The sequence below is a fragment of the Bubalus bubalis genome, chromosome 3 (assembly GCF_019923935.1).
Source record: "Bubalus bubalis isolate 160015118507 breed Murrah chromosome 3, NDDB_SH_1, whole genome shotgun sequence".
Lineage (NCBI taxonomy): Eukaryota > Metazoa > Chordata > Mammalia > Artiodactyla > Bovidae > Bubalus > Bubalus bubalis.
This window is the reverse complement of record NC_059159.1, coordinates 119725917-119746439: the sequence shown is the minus strand read 5'-3', so window position 1 is coordinate 119746439 and position 20523 is coordinate 119725917. Positions and strand designations below refer to the sequence as shown.

The window sequence follows — 20523 nt, the reverse complement described above, 5'->3', positions numbered from 1 at the left end:
GTATATAAATCTTGTTCATCTACCTCTATTTAACTTTGCATATCTATTCTTTTTCTTTTCTTTCTTTCCTTTCCTCTCAACATATTTGTTCGTTTTGTTTTCATTGTTTTATTCCCCACTTGGCACTTTACTTTAGTTTTGTTTTCCAGTTTGTGCTTAAGTTAGTTTCATTCTTAACTGGTAAATATAATTTTTGATTTCCTTTGTTTCCCAGATCAATCTACTGTACTTTCTTTTTGTTGGACTGTTTTTACTTTCCTCATAGGTGTATATGTATATGTGTATATTCCATTATTTTAATTATTATTTGCCTGATTTTGTAATGCCATTTGTCTGGGGTTCATCTTTGGTTTCTCATTTTTGAATATTTGTTTTAAACTCACTTAATGCCATAATAAACCACTTGTGGAATCTTCATTCCTGAACAGAGAGCAAGCCTTTGGAGTAGGAGCACTGACTCCAAGACCCTAGACTACCAGAGAACTACCCCTAAGCAGTATCAAATAGTGAGAACTCACACAAAGGAAACCACTTGAATACAAGACCCTGCATCACCTAACCACCAGTGCAGGACGCCTCATCTAAACAAGAAACAAAACAAAAATTCAAACCCAATCATCAGCAGACAGATTTATCACCTCACTTAGTCTTGGCCATCAGAGGAAAAACAAACAAACAAAAATTCAGCACAAATCTCACCCTATATGAAGCTCACACAAACCACTGGACCAATCTTAGGAGGGCAGAAACCAAAAGGAAGAAAGAATTCAACCTTCTTCACGGAAAGAATTCAACTTTCCTTGAAGCCTGGGAAAGGAGACCTCAAACACAATGACTTAAAAAAAAATAATGAAAAGGCATAGAAATACTGCATAAATGAAGGAACAAACTAGAAACACACAAGTCCAAATAAATGAAGAGGAAACAGGCAAACTACCTGAAAAAGAATTCACAATAATGATAGTAAAGATGATCAAAAACCTTGAAAACAAAATGGAGAAACTGCAAGAATCAATTAACAAAGACCTGGAAGAATTACAGAATAAATATAAAGAGACAAACAAGATAATTACTGAAATTAAAAATACTCTGGAAGGAATCAATAGCAGAATATATGAAGCAGAAGAATGAATCAGTGAGCTGGAAGATAAAATGGTGGAAATAACTTCTGAAGAGCAGAATAAAGTAAAAAGAATGAAAAGAGCTGGGGACAGGCTCAGAGACCTCTGGAACCATATCAAACACACCAACATTCGAATTATAGGGGTCCCAGAAGAAGAAGAGAAAAAGAAAGGGTAGGAGAAAATTTTTGAAGAGATTATAATTGAAAATTTCCCCAACATGGAAAAGGAAATAGTCAAGTCCAAGAGGCACAAAGAGTCCCATACAGGATACACCCAAGGAGAAACATGCTATGACACATGTTAATCAAACTAACAAAGACTAAACACAAAGAAAGAATATTAAAAGCAGCAAGGGATAAGCAACAAGTAACATACAAGGGAAACCCCATACACTTAACAGAGGATCTTTCAGCAGAAACGCTTCAGGCCAGAAGGGAATGGCAGGATATATTTAAAGTACTGAAAAGGAAAAATCTACAACCAAGATTACCGTACCTGGCAAGGATCTCATTCAAAATTGATGGAGAAATAAAAAGCTTTTCAGACAAGCAAAAGCTAAGAAAACTCAGTACCACCAAACCAGCTTTACAACAAATGTTAAAGGGGCTTATATAGCCAAGAAATAAAACATAAAAAAAAAAAAGATCTACAAAAACAACCCCAAACAATTAAGAAAATGGCAATGCTGCTGCTGCTGCTAAGTCACGTCAGTCATGTCCAACTCTGTGTGACCCTATAGATGGCAGCCCACCAGGCTCCTCCATCCCTGGGATTCTCCAGGCAAGAATACTAGAGTGGGTTGCCATTTCCTTCTCCAATGCATGAAAGTGAAAATTGAAAGCAACTTCAGTTGCTTGGTTGTGCCCATCTCTCCATTGCCTTCTCCAAGAAAATGACGATAGGAACATATATATCAATAATTACTTTAAATGTAAATGGATTAAATGCTCTGACCAAAAGACACAGACTGGCTGAATGAATACAAAAACAAGACCCATATATATTCTGTCTACAAGAAACCCACTCAGACCTCAAGACACATATAGACCGAAACTGAGAGCATAGAAAATTATATTCTATGCAAATGGGAAGCGAAAGAAAGCTGGAGTAGCAATCCTCATACCAGACAAAACAGACCTTAAAATAAAGAAGTTTACAACAGATAAGGAAGGACACTACATAATGATCAAGGGATCAATCCAAGAGGAAGACCTAACAATTGCAAATATCTATGCACCCAACATAGGAGCACTTCAATACATAAGACAAAAATTAACAGACATAAAAGGAGAAATTGACAGTAACACAATAATAGTAGGAGACTTGAACACCCCACTTACACCAATGGACAGATCATCAAAACATAAAATTAATAAGGAAACACAAGTCTTAAATGAAACATTAGATGAGACAGATCTCGTTGTTATCTTCAGGACGTTTCATCCAAATGCAGAAGAATACACCTTCTTCTCAAGTGGACATGGAACATTCTCCAGGATAGACCACTTCTTGGGTCACAATTCAAACATCAGTAAATTTAAGAAAATTGAAATCATATTAAGCATCTTCTCTGACCACAATGCTATGAGACTAGACATCAATTACAAGGAAAAAAGTGTAAGAAACACAAATACATGGAGATTAAACAACACGTTTCTAAATAACCAAAAGGTTATTGAAGAAATCAAAAGGGAAATCAAAAAATTTCTAGAAACAAATAACAATAAAAACAGGACAACTCAAAACCTATGGGATGCAGCAAAAGCAGTTCTAAGAGGGAAGTTTATCACAATACAATCCTACCCCAAGAAACAAGAAAAACATCAAACAGACAACTTTACACCAGGAGAAGGAAACGGCAACCATTCCAGTATTCTTGCCTAGAGAATTCCATGGACAGAGGAGCCTGGTGGGCTGCTGTCCACAGGGTCGCACAGAGTCGGATACAACTGAAGAGACTCGGCATGCATGCATGCATTGGAGAAGGAAATGGCAACCCACTCCAGTATTCTTGCCTAGAGAATCCCAGGGACGGAGGAGCCTGGTGGGATGCCGTCTATGGGGTCGCACAGATTCAGACATGACTGAAGTGACTTAGCAGCAGCAGCAGCAGCAACTTTACATCTAAAACAACTGGGAAAAGAAGAACAATAAAACCGCAAAATTAGTAGAAGGAAAGAAATCATAAAGATCCAAGCAGAAAGAAATGAAAGAAACAATAGTAAAGATTAATAAAATTAAGAGCTGGTTCTTTGAGAAGATAAACAAAACTGACAAACCTTTAGCCAGACTCATCAAGAAAAAAAAAGAGAAGAATCAAATCAGCAAAATTAGAAATGAAAAAGGAGAGATTACAAGAGACAATGCAAAAATACAAAGGATTATAAAAGACTATTATGAACAACTATATGCCAATAAAATAACCTGGAAGAAATGGACAGATTCTTAGAAAAGTTCAATCTTCCAAGACTGAACTATGAAGAAATAGAAATTAGGAACAACTCAATTACAAGCACTGAGATTGAAGCTGTGCTCAAAAATCTCCCAAAAAACAAAAGCCAGAACCAGGTGGTTTCACAGGAGAATTCTATTAAACATTCAGAGAAGAGCTAATGCTTATCCTTCCAAAACTTTTTCAAAAAGTTGCAGAGGAAGGAACACTTTCATTCTACAAGGCCACCATCACCCTGATACCAAAACCAGACAAAGACAAGACAAAAAAAGAAAACTACAGGCCAATATCACTGATGAACATAGATGCAAAAATCCTCAACAAAACTGTAGCTAGCAGAATTCAGCAACACATCAAAAAGCTCATACACCATGATCAAGTTGGGTTTATTCCAGGGATGCAAGGATTCTTCAATACATGCAAATCAATCAACATGATATACCATATTATTAGCGATCTAAGAAGAAATAAAAGGAATCCAGATAAGAAAAGAAGTAAAGCTCTCACTGTTTGCAGTTGACATGATACTGTACATAGAAAACCCTAAAGATAGTATCAGAAAATTACTAGAGCTATTCAGTGAATTTAGCAAAGTTGCAGGATACAAAATCAATACACAGAAATCACTTGCATTTCTCTAGACTAACAATGAAAAATCAGAAAGAGAAATTAAGGAATCAATCTCATCCACCACTGCAACAAAAAGAATTAAATATCTAGGAATAAACCTACCTAAAGAGACAAAAAAAACTGTACACAGAAAATCATAAGATGCTAATGAAAGAAATCAAAGATGACATAACAGATGGAGAGATATTCCATGTTCCTGGGTATGAAGAATCAATACTGTGAAAATGACATATTACCAAATGCAATCTACAGATTTAATGCGATCCCTATCAAATTACCAATGGCATTTTTCACAGAACTAGAACAAAAAAATTCACAATTCATATGGAAATACAAAAGACCTGAATATCCAAAGCAGTCTTGAGAAAGAAGAATGGAGCTGGAGGAATCAACCTTCCCAACTTCAGATTATACTACAAAACTACAGTTATCAAGACAGTATGGTACTGGCACAAAAACAGAAATATAGACCAATGGAACAAGATATAAAGCCCAGAAATAAACCCATGCACCTATGGGTACCTTATTTTTGACAAAAGAATCAAGAATATACACTGGGGCAAAGACAGCCTCTTCCATAAATGGTGCTGGGAAAACTGGACAGCTACATGTAAAAGAATAAAATTAGAACACGTCCTAACACCACACACAAAGATAAACTCGAAATGGATTAAAGGCCTAAATGTAAGACCAGAAACTATAAAACTCTTAGAGGAAAACATAGGCAGAACAGTCAATGACATAAATCAAAGCAAGATCCTCTATGACCCACCTCCTAGAGTAATGGAAATAAAAACAAAAGTAAACAGGTCAGACCTGGTTAAACTTAAAAGCTTTTACACAGCAAAGGAAACTATAAGCAAGTTGAAAAGACAACCATCAGAATGGGAGAAAATAATAGCAAATGAAACAACTGACAAAGGATTAATTTCAAAAATATACAAGCAGCTCTAACAATTCAATACCAGAAAAACAAGCAACCCAATCAAAAAGTGGGGAAAGACCTAAATATACATTTCTCCAAAGAAGATATATAGATGGCTAACAGACACATGAAAAGATGCTCAACATTGTTTATCATTAGAGAAATGCAAATCAAAACTACCTAACACTGGACAAAATGGCCCTCATCAAAAAGTCTACGAACAGTAAATGCTGGAGAGGGTGTGGGGAAAAGGGAACGTTCTTGCACTGTTGGTGGGAATGTAGACTGATGCAGCCACTATGGAAGACGGTATGGAGATTCCTTAAAAAACTAGGAATAAAACTACCATATGACCCAGAAATCCCACTCCTAGGCACATACCCCAAGGAAACCAAAATTGAAAGAGACACATGTATCCCACTGTTTACTGAAGCACTATTTACAGTAGCTAGAACATGGAAACAACCTAGATGTACATCGACAGATGAATGGATAAAGAATTTGTGGTACATATACACAATGGAATATTACTCAACCATAAAAAGGAACACATTTGAGTCCGTTCTAATGAGGTGAATGAACCTAGAATCTATTATACAGAGTGAAGTGAGTCAGAAAGAGAAAGATAAATACCATATTCTAATGCATATCATTGGAATCTAGAAAAATGGTACTGAAGAATTTATTTACAGGGCAACAATGGAGAAACAGATATAGAGAATAGACATATGGACATGCAGAGAGGGGAGGAGAGGGTGAGATGTATGGAAAGCGTAACATGGAAACATATTACCCTATGTAAAATAGATAGCCAATGGGAATTTGCTGTATGGCTCAGGAAACTCAAACAGGCACTCTGTATCAACCTAGAGGGGTAGAATGGGGAGGAAGATGGGAGGGAGGTTCAAAAGGAAGGGGATATATGTATACCTACGGCTGATTCATGCTGAGGTTTGACAGAAAACAGCAAAATTCTGTAAAGCAATTATTCTTCAATAAAAAAATAATAAATTAAAAAAAGAACACAAAGGACTAATGTTGGGGAGTATATGAAGAAAAGAGAAACCTCGTACACTGCTGGGGGAATGTGAATTATTGCAGCCACTATGGAAAACTGGAGAAGGAAAAGGCAACCCACTCCTGTATTCTCGCCTGGAAAATCCCATGGACAGAGGAGCCTGGCAGGCTACAGTCCATGGGGTCGCAAAGAGTCAGATATGACTTACTGACTAAACAACAATTATGGAAAACAGGACAGAGGTTTCTCAAAAAAGTAAAACTAGAACTACCATATAACCCGGCTATTCCACTCCTGGATGTATATCAAAAAAAACCCAAAAGCACCATTTCAATAGATACATGCACCCCAATGTTCATAGCAGCACTATTTACAACTGCCTAGATATGGAAGCAATCTAAGTGTCCATCAGCAAATGAATGGATAAAGAAGATGTGGTATGTACACACACACACACACACACACATACAATGAATTACCACTCAACCATTTTAAAAAAATAAATAAATTTTGCCATTTGCAGCAGCATGGGTTGTGTTGGAAGGCATTATGCTAAGTGAAATAAGTCACACAGAAAAAGACAAATACTGTATGATATTATTTATATGTGGAATATAAAAAATACAACAAAGTAGTAAATACAAAATAGAAGCAGACTCATAGATATGGGAGAACAAACTAGTGGTTACCAGAGGGAAGCAAAAGGACGGGAAATACAGGGATTAGGAATTGGGAGGTACAAACTACTGAGTGTAAGATAGGCTCAAGGATGTAATGAACAACAAAGGGAACAAAGCCAATATTTTGAAATAACTGCAAATGGAAAGTAATCTTCAAAAACTGTAAATCTTTTTAATTTTAAAAATAAAGATGTTTTAATTAGGACAAAAAAGAAAGTAAATAAATAGAAATTTTGACATGGAATCAAATATCTGTTTTTGTTTTACAATGCTATATTTTCAAATTAATTGCAAAAATGTACCTGAAGGATCTTACCATCTATTTAGAAAGGACAGAGGTCACTGTCAGAACTCCAGAATTTCTCTGCCCAGCATATTTTATCAGTTCATCCATGTAGTAGCTGACTAGCAATAGGGAAAATGAAGAGGGAGGAGCACAAAATGGCTCTTGTGTTTCTTGCTTGATGTCCAGATGCTACTGATACTGGGAAGATAAGAGGGAGGAAACAAAGACTGGGAACAAGGCGGACAATGGGTTAAGTTTAGAAGACTCTACACTGAGGATGTTTTACCAAGCAGTTGATTTCACTGACTTGACACTAGCACTGAAATAGCTAACCACATTAAATGAATTACTCATTGAAAGAGGCTGGAGAAAGAAAAAAACATCCATATCAGGGCACATCCCTGGGTTAATCAGATATTTAGGAAGAGCTTTATGCTTTGTAAACTTTGTAATAAGAAAGTTTATAAACAAGTACAATTATGACCAAACATGCAGTCAAATATTAAATTTTTTTTAAAAATATAAACTTTGCAAATGTCAACAAAAATTAGAATTTAATACTATAGCACTTAGGATGTCATGATTAAAAATGTTACTTCTGAAAGTTTATAATAACATTAAAATGTTTATGATAGCAGTTGTTTTTCTTTTAAAGTACATATTATTTAAGCAATGTAAAATTAGGCATAGCAAAACCTGGGAAACAGATGCATCAAAAAGTTAACAGTAACTATTTTGATGGCAAGAATCTATGAAATTCTTTCTTCTACTTTTCCACATCTTTGAAATTCACTAAATAATACTTTCTAAAAGGGAAAATAGTCACCAAAAAAAGGGATTATCTTCCCTCTTATTAAGGTAAACACAGCTACAGTTCCTAATTAACACAGAACCTGAATACACTGTTAAGCCCTCAATAATCCAAGAACATATCAATATCTGCAATTGAAGACATGACCTGAGATGTTCAGGATTTCCCGGTGGCTCAAGAGTAAGGACTCTGCCTGCAGTGCGGGAAACTACGGAGACTCCAGTTCCATCGCTGGGTGGGGAAGATCCTCTGGAGAAGGAAATGGCTACACGCTCCAGTATTGTCTGGAAAATACCATAGACAGAGGAGCCTGGAGAGCTACAATCCTTGGGGTCGCCAGGAGTCAGAAGTGATAGAAGCGACCGAGCACATCACCTGAGATCTTCTGCCCTGCAAAAAAGCCGAATCCTTTCTACCTGAGAGCCTCATGTCTTGCTGTCCTGGATCTTGCAGAGCACAAGGGATGGTTCAGCCTCTGCCCTCTCTGTCCACTGACACTAACGCCTTGATTGGCATTTATCTGGGGGTTCCCACAACTACTCCTCACTGATCAGTCCCAAGGGGAATTAAAGCACTTTGGGTACCTCTGAAAACCACCACCTGAGGACTGTGAGCATCCTTCTTATACTTTGATCCTGCAGAGAATCAGAGATGATTTCTTAATGCAGTGTATGGACTGGAGGTGGGGGGAGAGGGGGAGAGGTAGGTGCGCGCGGAGAAGCTTCCCAGGAGGCGCTAGTACAAACAATTTGCCAATGCAGGAGAGCAGGTTTGGTCTCTGGGTTGGGAAAATCCCCTGGAGGACGGCATAGCCACCCACTCCTATTCTTGCCAGGAGAACCCCATAGACAGAGGAGCCTGGCTAGCTACAGTTCATAGGGGTCGGACACGACTGAAGCAACTTAGCGGCACACTGGGTGTTTCACCATCCTTCTAAGCTGTGCAGGCACTTGCACGGCCCTGGACTCGGAGCACTGGCAAGACTCCCATGGTAACTGCCTTAGGGCCCCCAGCCCATTCCTTAACATCGGCCCTTAAGACTGTTCAAAGCTCTTCACTTGTCCATTCGTTCTCAAGGTCAACCCCATTAGTTCATATTAGCATCTCAGCACCTCACGGATGAGAGCTGAGACTCAGGTCACCTGAGCAAGCCCAGGCAGCCACTGCAAGGTGTAGACTTAACGGTCGTCAATGTGGTTACCATATCTGAGACTAAGACTGCTCCCACGGAGTTCCCCGAGAGTCCCCTGCACGGAGGGGCGTGTCTCGGGCAGGCGCAGCCCTGCCCCCAGGGCTTCCGAGGCAACGTCCTGGCGTGGGAGTTTCAGGAATGAGAAGCTTCGAGGCCGGCAGACTGGGATGAAAATGGCTGACGACTCTTCAAACAGGACAAGGGGAGGTGTCCAGAAACCTTGGTCAGAACCTGTCTTTGAGTGAAATCTCAACTTCTGTCTTCCACAAGTGATGGAAATAGGACTCAGAATCCTGAGGTAAGACGTCTCCCGAAACAGCCAGGTGCAGTCGCCATTAGGAAGCGATACGCCACAGCCTCTCAGGCCTTGCCCCCGACATGGCCCCGCCTCTGAACATGTCCACACCCCTGGGCGTGACACCATCCGCAGAGCACACTGGGATGAGCCTCCGTGTAGAAATTCCTTCATTTTCCATTTTCTCCAGAAGTTTCTGAGCTCCACTAGGTATGTGCAGCTGTGATGAGGTAAACTTTATTTCTGTCCTCTGAGAAGGTGATTACGCCAAACGTGTTCTACACCATGTGAAAAGTGTTATGAATTGGAAAACAAGGACAGATCCCAGTGTGGGGGAATCAAAGACAGCATCTGAGTGAAACCTTTCAGTATAATACGAAGGAAAGAGGAGAGAAAGTATGAGGACTCATGTTTGGTCTTGTTGTTTTGAAGTTTTTATGATGAAAAGTCCTCATTTTGTGAGTATTCATTCCCATGTGGTGGTCCAGCACATATGCTGTAAGAGTTAAGAATGTGGAGAAGTTGTAGGAACCTGAAAGTAGGCAAGAGAATTGATTAAGAAAACAATCATGAGCTCCACAAAGACAGGAGCTTTGTGTCCTTCACTGGTGTGTCCTAAGTGCCAAATACATAGTAAACGTAGAAAGAATGAATGGATTGTTTTCAGACAGTGTTGGAGCTGACCATTAGTTGTAGAACATAAATACCAATTTATGATGGTACCAACATACTTAATTGTATGATTTTACCCAAGAGGGATCAGACGTTTATTAGAAGGCAGGGCTTCCCAGGTGGCTCAGTGGTAAAGAATCCGCCTGCCAATGCAGGAGCCTCATGCATGGGTTCAATCCTTGGATTGGGAAGAGCCCCTGAAGGAGGAAATGGCAACCCACCTCAGTATTTCTGCCAGGATAATCTAAAGGAACATGTCAGGCTATAATCCCTGGGATCCCGAAGAGTCAGACATGATAGAGCCACTGATAACACTGGCCTGCATGCACTAGAAAAGGTATAGTTAGGTTTTGCCAGGAAGGCAATGGCAACCCACTCCAGTACTCTTGCCTGGAAAATCCCATGGATGGAGGGGCCTGGTAGGCTGTGGTCCATGGGGTCACTGGGAGTCGGATAGGACTGAGCGACTTCACTTTCACTTTTCACTTCCATGCATTGGAGAAGGAAATGGCAACCCACTCCTGTGTTCTTGCCTGGAGAATCCCAAGGACGGGGGAGCCTGGTGGGCTGCTGTCTATGGGGTTGCACAGAGTCGGATATGACTGAAACAACTTAGCAGTAGCAGCCAGGCAACGACATATGAAAGGAAAATTGGGAAGGTGCTTTAGAGCTATTTTTTGAAGACTTCTCTGGTGGCTCTGTGGTAAAGAATCCGCCTGCCAATGCAGGAGATGTGGGTTCGATCCCTGGGTCGGTAAGATCCCCTGTAGAAGGAAATGGCAACCCACTCCAGTATTCTTGCCTGGAGAATCCCATGGACAGAGGAGCCTGGTAGTCCTTGGGGTTGCAAAAGAGTCAGACACAACTTATTGACTAAACAACTTTAGAGCTATTTAAGTGTGTGGTTAAGTGATAGACCATGAAGTTTTCCTTGGAGGAGGAGATAAAGATAGAAGGTTGTCAGATGAATGAGTGGCTTGTAGTTCCTGAGCAGGTTGAGGAATTGACATACCAAGGGCATAAGCTGAAAGAGTAAAGGGTGAAATGTCAAACTATATTTTTTCAGAGCAAAAAAATATTCTGATGACGAGTTCTAGAATATGGCCATAACTGAACTGGAATGGAGGTAAAGAGCCATAGGTTGAAAAGGGATAGACAGTGAGAGGTCAGATTATTGGATGGTCTATTCACATGAATATTAGACCTCTGATTGATTCCTCCCACTTTGAGTTCCTGTCCAGAGACTCTTTCCTCTCCCCAAATCTACACAGGATTTGCATTTCCTGCAATTCTAACCTTCAACCAGTGTCATGACTCTGGACAGGAAGGTAAAGTGGGGCAGTGAGACAGAGGGCTATGATAGATACCTGATTTTTTTTTTTTTTTTTTGAAGACTCAGCCTTCACTTACCTTCTGTAAACAGTTCCTCTGTTGTCCTCTGGGAAACTAACCCCATTTACAGTCTCAGCCCATGTGCAAGTGAAGTAGTTGTTTCCCAACTCTATATTAAATACACTGATAAGAGCAGATTTAAACCTTGAAATCTGTAGGATTTGCTTCCTCTGTAAGCATGGCTGTCTACAGAAGTTGAAGTTAGCTTCTTTAGCCCTACGATCTGAAAGCTAGAGCAGAGGGGAGATATTGGGGGAGGCAGGATGAAATATATTGCATCTAATTTTTTTCTCTCTCAAGTCTGCAAACTGGCGGTAGTGAGTCAGGTAGTTGTAAGGCCTCCTTTCACTTGATTATTCGAGGTGACCCCAGACCACCTTTACCTCCATGCCTACTTTCCCACCTCCTTTGGACGCTCCAACCTCTTTGTTTTTCTTACCAGCCACTGCTCTACTTAACCATTAAATAGCTTTGACCTTGATGATATGAATGTGAATGAAGGCAAGGATACACTTGACACCTCTGGCCAATTTTGCTTCAGTTAACTGAGTTGGGTGTCCAAGAAGAAAACCTTGTCTTAGGAAGACTTCTAAGAAGGTCCCAATGATCCCTACCTCCTGATAGTCACACCCTGGAGTAATTACTCATCCCCTTGAATGTAGGTTGAACTTAGTAATTTGCTTTTAATAGAATAAGGAAAAAGGTAATGGAATATCAATTCCACTATTAGTTTACAAAATATTGTAACTTCTTTCTTCCTAGCAGACTGTCTTCTGAACCTGATGAAGCACTGGAGAGGCCCACATGGCAAGGAACTGAGGATAGACTCCAGCCAGCTCCAGCCAACAGTCAAGGAATTGAAGATCTCAGTCCAGCAGGCTTTGAGGAACTTCCTCGTGCCAGCAGTTATGTAAGTGATCACTGAAGTGGGTCTTTCTACAGTCATACCTTTAGATGATACCCCAGCCCCAGCTGATACCTTAAATGCAGCCATGTGAGAGACCTTAAAGCAGAGAACCCAGATAGGTCCTGCCTGAATTCCTGACCACAAAAACTGTGAGATAGTAAATAAGTGTTTTTTTTTAAGCCTCTGAATTTGAGGATGTCCATTTTAGAGCAGGGGGCTTCCCTGGTGGCTCAGCTGATAAAGAATCTGCCTGCAATGCAGGAGACCTGTGTTTGCTCCCTTGGTTGGGAAGATCCCCTGGAGAAGGGAATGGCTATCCATTTCAGTATTCTGGTCTGGAGAATTCCATGGACTGTATAGTATTCCACGGACTATACAGACTGTATAGTATTCCACGGACTATACAGTTCATACGGTCACAAAGAGTCAGACACGACTGAGTGGCTTTCACTTTCATGTTATACAGTAGTAGATAACTAATACACCCCTAAATTACTGTGATCTTGGTGAAAGATGTAGCATGACTAGAAAGTCAGGCACTGAATAGGAGTACATCCCTCTGATGTCATCCCTAGGAATACTGTCTTCGTTCTCAGAAATTACCCAATATACTCTTACGCTTAAATGGTATCATCATACTCTAAAAGCCCTGATTAGTCTCCAGGAGCTGCTGGAGGCATAGGTAGGGTTGTGTTGGGTGAAGTGGGTGGGTGGTCAGTATGGGATCATAAGTAGTGATGATGGTGTCATTCTTTCCCTTCTCATTTTTTGTCTTCCTTTCCCACTCACTCCACCATTACATTTTATTTACTCTCTCATTTTCCCCAAAATTCTGGGTGGCTGCCCAATGACCATTCCTGCAAACAGTGGCCAGGTGATCTCTTCGTCTTACAGTAATACCACCCTGAAGAGATTTCCTTGAAGAACAGCTCTTCCTGTTCCTTGAGGTGCTTTCACAAGCAGGGAGACCTCATCATCAAGCTCAAAATATGCTTTCCAGATTAAACATCCCACGTGCAGCAGATTCTTCAGCCAGAAGAATCTGCAGAATTCTGACCCTGGCCAGGCCAGTATCCACAATTGTAAAGCCTATCTATCTATATACACCTCATTCAATGACCACCTACCTGTGAGTTACTCTGGGATCAGAAACATTTTCTAAACAAAAGTAAGACCATCTTCAAGAAAATATTCATATCCCTCAGCCTTTTCAGAGCTGCAAATTCTGTCTTCGCTACTGCTCCAGTAAGGGTAGAGGAAAGGTAAAGGGTGAACTGCTACTTATTTTCATTAGGGTCAGGTAAGGCGTGGGAGACGGAGAAGGCAGTGGCACCCCACTCCAGTACTCTTGCCTGGAAAATCCCATGGACGGAGGAGCATGGAAGGCTGCAGTCCATGGGGTCGCTAAGAGTCGGACACGACTGAGCGACTTCACTTTCACTTTCATGCATCTTAGCAGGAAATGGCAACCCACTCCAGTGTTACTGCCTGGAGAATCCCAGGGATGGGGGAGCCTGGTGGGCTGCCATCTATGGGGTCGCACAGAGTCGGACACGACTGAAGTGACTTAGCAGCAGCAAGGAGTGGGAGATGTGGCCCATCACCACAAAATTCATGAAGGATAAAAGAGTTCTTCATTGCAGGACATTTACTCCTCACCAAGAGATCTAAGAGGAAGATTTCTGTCTACCACTAACCTCAAGGCCTAAACATTCTCTAAAACTTTTTGAGGCAACAAGAGTCAAATCTGGCTATATTATGCTAGAGTAACTCATTCCACCCTATAGCTGTATATGGTTCAGGATAGTTTGAGAGCAGATGAAAAGATAGTTTAAGCCAAGTTCTAGACTTTAAGATATCTTCTCATTTTTCAAAAGCCTGAAAATTTCTAGAGTAAATTTTTGTACTTTTTAATAAAAATAATTAAGTTTTTTAGGTAGAGGGTATCAGAGCAGGATCAAATAAAGGACTCCAGGATAAAACTGAGAAGACCACTGTCAGGCTCCCCGCAAGGAAGCCTCTTAGACACCAAGAGGAAATCAGAATGAGCTGAACTACTCCTTCCATTTCCCACATACAAGTACCAGGATAACTAAAACCCATGCACCCAGTGCAGTACACAGAGAGCATTAGTGTTTCTCTATTAGAACATTTATTGAGGAGGATCAAAATTCTCGATTTACTAAAGGAAGGTTGTTTTCATCTGAGAATGTCTTATCATGAAAACTGCAAGGTTTTCTCAGTGACTGAATGAGTTGTTTGGAGAAATTTCTTCTCCCTCAAAATGCTGGAGAAGTGATTTCTGTTTGAATAGAAGAGTTAGATCTCTGAACACAGTGTCTTCTTCAGGAGTGAGGGGGGCTGGAGGGATCTGGCATTCTTGATGCACACAGGTGGGGCTTGGATGGCTTACCAGCTCCCTGGAGGGCAGGGAAGAGGGTTGACTCTGACGTAATACCTGATCCTCAAAGGCCACATCTTTTGGGGGATGTCTGACCCCATCTCTGTTCTGTCTGACACTTGTAAGACAACTCTGATCAGCATAAACAACTTCTTGGTTTGAGGACTTGGGACTTACCCATTCCTCTTGCTGTAAGTCAGGGAGAGCACCATAGTTGGAGGGATGTCCCTTACCAGGCATTACCTGGGTCTGCAGTTCCTTCTTGTGCTGACTTAATTCCAAGGCCTCAGATTCAAACCTACATGCCATCTTCTCTTCTAGGATCTTCCCAATGGCTCTCATGAGCTCGTGAGCTTCAAGGGGCCCATGACTCACAAAGAGAGCTGCACTTTCCATTGAGTGTTGGTTCTGTGCAAAGGTTGACATGAATTTGGCTTTTTGCTGGGGACTTTCCTGGTCTTTGGTTTTTCTCATGAAATCAATCCACTGAAAAAATCGCCTCATCTTTTTTCTGAAGAAATTTTCAGGAGGAAGCTGCTCATTCTGTGACAGAGATGAGGAAGTGTCCTTTAATTCTCTTTCCTCAACAAGGTGGCACTTCTTTCTGCCTGTAGACATCCCTGCTCCTGAGTCTTCACTTCTGTATTCTCCTGCTTTGGAACCCAAAGGCTTTCTCTCTGCAGCAGGTGGGAAGTTATTATCCTGGCACTTCAATAGTACATGCTTAGAGGGATCCTGCCTCTGCTCCATGCTGGTCCCACTGTCCTCCGAGTGGGTGTGTGGCACCTGGGAAGCTGCCATGTCCCCAGTGGAGACACTCTGGGCAACAGTCTGTGAAGACTTGGAAGGCAACCTACTTGAAGTCGGGGTCATGTCTGTGGGACAATGGTCAGCCTGGCTATGCTCCTTATTCTTGAATTTTAACTTTAACTCAGTAAGGATCTGTTTTTGAAAGTCTGATATATCAGAATCTTGGGGAACAGATATTTTTGGTGGGGGACATTGAGTGGTCAGGGTAGTTTCTGCTTTAATCATTTTGACCTTTGTCATTTGGGAGCTTCTCAATTTGCTGGTTGGCAAGATGTTACAGGATTGTGATTCAAGAGCATGAAGCTCCTTGGCCCTGAATATCTCCCTGGACACACTGAACATTGTGGAATGTTCTGAATTCTTCCTCGCTATCTTTTGGCCCTGAATCATTTCTACTCTATCACTGAAGTTCATGGTCTCATCCCTTGGCTCAGGTCCATACCCACCTTGCCTTATGGGCACCACTGGGCTGCGTCTGTCATCCAGTAGAGTCTCATTCTGACTTACTTTGTCTTTGTTTCTGTGTGTGACGGGCTGAAAAGTCTGTCTGCCACACTCAATTGTCTGAATGTCCTCTGCAAGCTTTTGGTAGGTATCAGAGTATGATGGTTGTGGGGCCCTCTGTCCTTCTTGGCCCACAGATGAGATAACAGGGAGAGGATGATCCAGCATGGGGGTTGAATTTGTGGTTCTCACCTTATTTCCCTGAGAAGTTTTAGATCTTTCTTCAAGAGGCTTGGAAAGCTCATCTTTGGAGTCCACCCCAGAAATATGGGTGGTTGAGGAGGGAAAGTCAAATTGAGGAAGAGGCCATGTTTTGGCTTCTCTCAACATATAGAATTTTATGGATTCAAGAACCTTGAGGGGTAGGCCCCATCTCTGAGTCACACGAAACCTTAAAATATGGGCTTCTAGCACCTTTAGGGTATTGTGATCAAGAAAAGAAAGCTCTAGAGTGCTAATCTGGTGGCATACTTTACCTACAATTGTGTTTTTTGAATGTGGGTCTTCCACATTGGTTTGGGAGCTTGCAGAAGGAAGCAAAGTATTGTCATCAGCCAGCCATGAACGACACACACCTGTAGGAATCCTACCCACACTAATCTGCCAAGACTTTGTGCTCACATGTAATCTAAGAATGTTTTTTATTTGATTCCTATCTATGTCCTTTCTTGAGACATTTAGTAATTCATTCCTTGAGTGATTCCTTGAGTGGCACACACAGTTAGTTTTTGTCCCCAAGGCAGCCCTCAGACCCTGTACTAGGTAGCATTCTGAGCTATCTTGTGGGCTGTCTTCTGGGCTTTTCTCAAGGATATAGCCAAGATTCTTCCTCATGTCATCCCTTAGCTGAAACTTTGTTGAGACCCTCTCATGGAAATTTCCTGGGAGAGCCAATTCAGTCTTCTCTATATTGTTGCTACCCTGGCCCTGAAGCTCGGAAAGTTGTAACTGAACATGCCTGCCTCTCTGCTGAGGTACTTCTGCTAATTTGCATTGAGGCCCCATCAGTGCTAGAGACTCTAGATTCCTACAGGCTTGGAGGTACCAGCGTGGAATTAGCCTCCTTGGAACGTGGAGCTCCAGTTTCTCCTGGGGTTCACTGGTGACATGAAAATGGCCAGGAAGGATAGAGACTGGTACATAGGCATGGGATGGCTGGTTGACCAATGGGAGGTTATGAGCTTGAGAACAAGTGGCTTGAGATTTTTGGAGCACAGGAACTAAACCCCACAAACTTTCCTGTTGCTTCTGTAACACATGCCACTCCAGATGTTGATTTTCAGTTGCAATATGAAAGTCTGACTCATTCTGGAATCTGTGGAAAGACACTCCACAGTCCCTAATTTGGGATGGAGAAGAGGATGATAGGATTGGGAGTCGGGCTTGAAGGTGGGCCTGGGGCTGGACCTGAGTGAAAGGTAGAGACTGGGATTGTGGCTTAGTTTGAGGCAAGGATTGTGGTGGATATACATGGGGAAGGAGATGGGGACGGGAATGAAGAAGTGGTGGAGATTCTTGATCCCGCATTTTGACTGCAGGAGCATTACAGATTCCATTGAATAAGACAAAGTGAGACTCTAGAGGGGAACTACTACTAGAAACCAGAAGAGTAGCCACTAGGGATTCACTGTGCAAAGAGGGAAGACCCCAGAAGAGCTGGCTATATTTCTGCTGCAAGTTTCCCCCCAAAGTCTTGACATATAAGAGCTGCTGACAAATGTGAAGTTTCTCTGGTTTGCTTTCACTGTTCCAGCCAGTTTGGGGGGCTGTAGTGTTCTGCACATCAAGAGACTGCAACAAATTCCCTGAAGATGTCCGTTGGTATTCTGACCACATTTGTTTTGAAAATGGACCCTCTTCCTTTTCTTTCTTCTCTAAACTCTGGAAAGCCATTCTGTTTTTTATTTGTCTCTCCAAGAGTCCATGGATGTTAAAGCCAGAGAAAGAATGGCTATTGGCCTCCTTGTGCTTTGTAACAGAGTCTCCCCAGAGATAAGTGTCTTGTGGATGGAGGGAAACATGCTCTCGCTGAAAATCAGAGTGTGGTAATGATGGGAGGAGCACGTTCATGGCCTGAGCTTGCCACAAAGAGAAGTCTGAAATTGATAGGCTTGAATGCTCAGTGCCTCTGATTGTTGAAACACAAGTGGACAACTCACTAGGGCTATCTGGAGATGACTTCTCCAGAACAGGCTTCAGTAAAGTGGAAATTGATTTAGGTTGAGTCACAGATAAAGTGCAGTCTGACGGTGGTGAAACAAATGGGGTTGGTGGTACATGAGGACAAGCAAAAGAATCAGTGGGATCCATCGCCTGGGACAAATCTGATAAGGGGTTGATATCTTGGGAATGGGTGGGGTCAAGAGAGGAAATGGTATCCAGAAACAATGTGGCCTCTGCTGGGACAACAGGGTCTGCTGTCTGAGTGTCATGTGGTAGGAGAAGGGGGAAAGCAATGGTTTGGGGTAGGGAATAATCCACTGGGAATTCAGAATCCAAGGAAGAAAAAGGCTCTGAGGCCAGAGAGTGGCCCATTGGTGAGGGTGAAAAAAAGTCAGTTAAGGGGGTCATTGGGCTAGGGGAGAGAATAGAGGAGGGCAGTGAGGAAGGCTCTGGCAGAGAGGCTGGTGGTAGGTTTCCTGGAGGGACTGCTGAGAAGGCCGGGGACCGAGTAAACGATGACTCAGTCACAGGAGCTGTGGAAGCCAAAGGAGACACAGGGGAAGTAGCATCTTCCAGGGCCTCCAGGAACAGCAGCCGATTGACCTCAGCAGTTGCGTTATTACACACCTCACAGAAGGAGTCTGGACATAAGAGTTGACGAAAGCAGGTGGTATCATCATGCTGGCCCAGGGGGCTGCAGAAGATAGGAAGTACAAAACTACAGCCAGGACCAGGAAAAAACATGAGGCCCTGGTACCTCTGGCAAAAGTATGGCTGCCCAATGTATACTATCTTTTCACATTCTTCGACTTCTTAAATCTCACAATGTATCTTTTAATCCCTCTCCCCAAGGCTTCCACATTCTGAATCTGAGGATATTCCCTCCCATGTCAATCCCAGGCTTCACTGAGGCCCTAGAAATTCAAAGACTCCACTAAAAAAGTGGGATACAGGAAAGAAGGTAATGTTTAGTCACCTTTGCAGAAGATAAAGCTCCTTCCTTGCCTCCTCTGCTTTGCTCTGGCAAGTTCTCCAACCTGGGAAACCAGGAGAGTGATGAAGGTAGGAACAAAGAGAACTTATAGGAGACTAAGTAGAATGTCCTTTAGTGGTACCCTTGGTGGATTGGAGAGTCTCAAGAACTAGAATATAAGATCACATGGTCAGTGATAATAATAGCAAGGCTCAAATATATATGTTGCCTTATCATTCACAAAGGGCTTTCATATGTATTCTCCCATGTGATATTCAGAACTGCCCTTTGAGGAATATAGGTCAATGGTTATTTACCTCAAAGAGGAATCTGATCATCCAGGAAGTCAGAGGACTTATACAAAGTCAGGACACAGAAGTTCTGACTCTTGACATCTCACTCACATGGCCACCTGTGGGGAAACACCCATTACCCAGGTCCATCATGGTTTCAAGCCCAGCAATGAGAAAAACAGGGAATCCGAGAAGTGTCTCAGGCTTGGACTGCCTCCCCATGAGCCTCTCCCCAGATACCTCTGGTTTCTGAGAGAAACGGTATCTAGCCACTGACATCGTCAGAGGTCACGGACCTGGGATCTCATGGAAAAGGCAGGAAGGGTCACCCTTGGAGAGATCCGGTGAAACAAGCAGAGCCTTACCTTTCAGTGTGCCACCTTTCCTTCTCCTCTTGGTTCTGCCCTGACGCTGAGAACAAAAACAAAAGAATGAAGCCCTGGGGCTCATTTCTCTCAGTCCTCTCTAGAAAACTCATATATTCATTATCCATGAATAATATGACTCTAATTAATAGACTTTTATGTTCTTTTTATGAATTTTAAAGGTTTAAAATGTTTTTAATTTTTTCTTCTTAAAAAAATAAGTGACTTTGAATGTATAGCAATAGAAACTTTCCAAATTGAAATGCAAAGAGAAAAAAATTTAATATTTAAACCCAGAATATCCAAGAATTGTGAGACAGTCTCAAAATGTGTAGTATATCAATACATGCAACAGAAATATTAAAATGAGAAGAAAGAACAGAGCAGAAGAAACATTTGAAGAAGTAACAGCCCAAGATTTTCCAAAATTAATGATAGACTAACCATAGATTATGGAAGCTCAGAGAACACCAAGCAGCATAAATACTAAGAAAGTCTAAACCTGGACATATTTTATTAAAGCTGTAGGAACCTGAAAGATAAAATCTTGAAAGAAAACAGAAGAAAATAATGCCGTACCTCTAGAGGAACAAGGATGAGAATTATGGGCTTCTCATCATAAATCGGAGC

At 41.7% G+C, this 20523-nt stretch overlaps 1 protein-coding gene across 1 annotated transcript; it reads right to left on the bottom strand.

The window, feature by feature from the left end:
- Positions 1–9848: 9848 nt before the first annotated feature.
- Positions 9849–19807, bottom strand: LOC112583910 (spermatogenesis-associated protein 31D3-like). The gene is made up of 4 exons (XM_025281651.3): positions 19669–19807; positions 14843–18903; positions 11496–11707; positions 9849–9945 (listed from the first exon to the last, which is right to left on the bottom strand). Exons 1-4 carry the CDS (start codon positions 19805–19807, stop codon positions 9849–9851), a joined length of 4509 nt encoding a protein of 1502 aa, XP_025137436.3.
- Between the last annotated feature and the right edge of the window lie 716 nt (positions 19808–20523).

Coding starts and splice junctions, on each gene's coding strand:
- LOC112583910 (XM_025281651.3), bottom strand. CDS start 19,807: ATGTCAGTGGCTAGATACCGTTTCTCTCAGAAACCAGAGGTATCTGGG. Junction 18,904..19,668: donor TGAAACCATGATGGACCTGG/GTAATGGGTGTT, acceptor TCTTATGTCCAG/ACTCCTTCTGTGAGGTGTGT. Junction 11,708..14,842: donor ATGTGGCCTTTGAGGATCAG/GTATTACGTCAG, acceptor CCTCTGCTCTAG/CTTTCAGATCGTAGGGCTAA.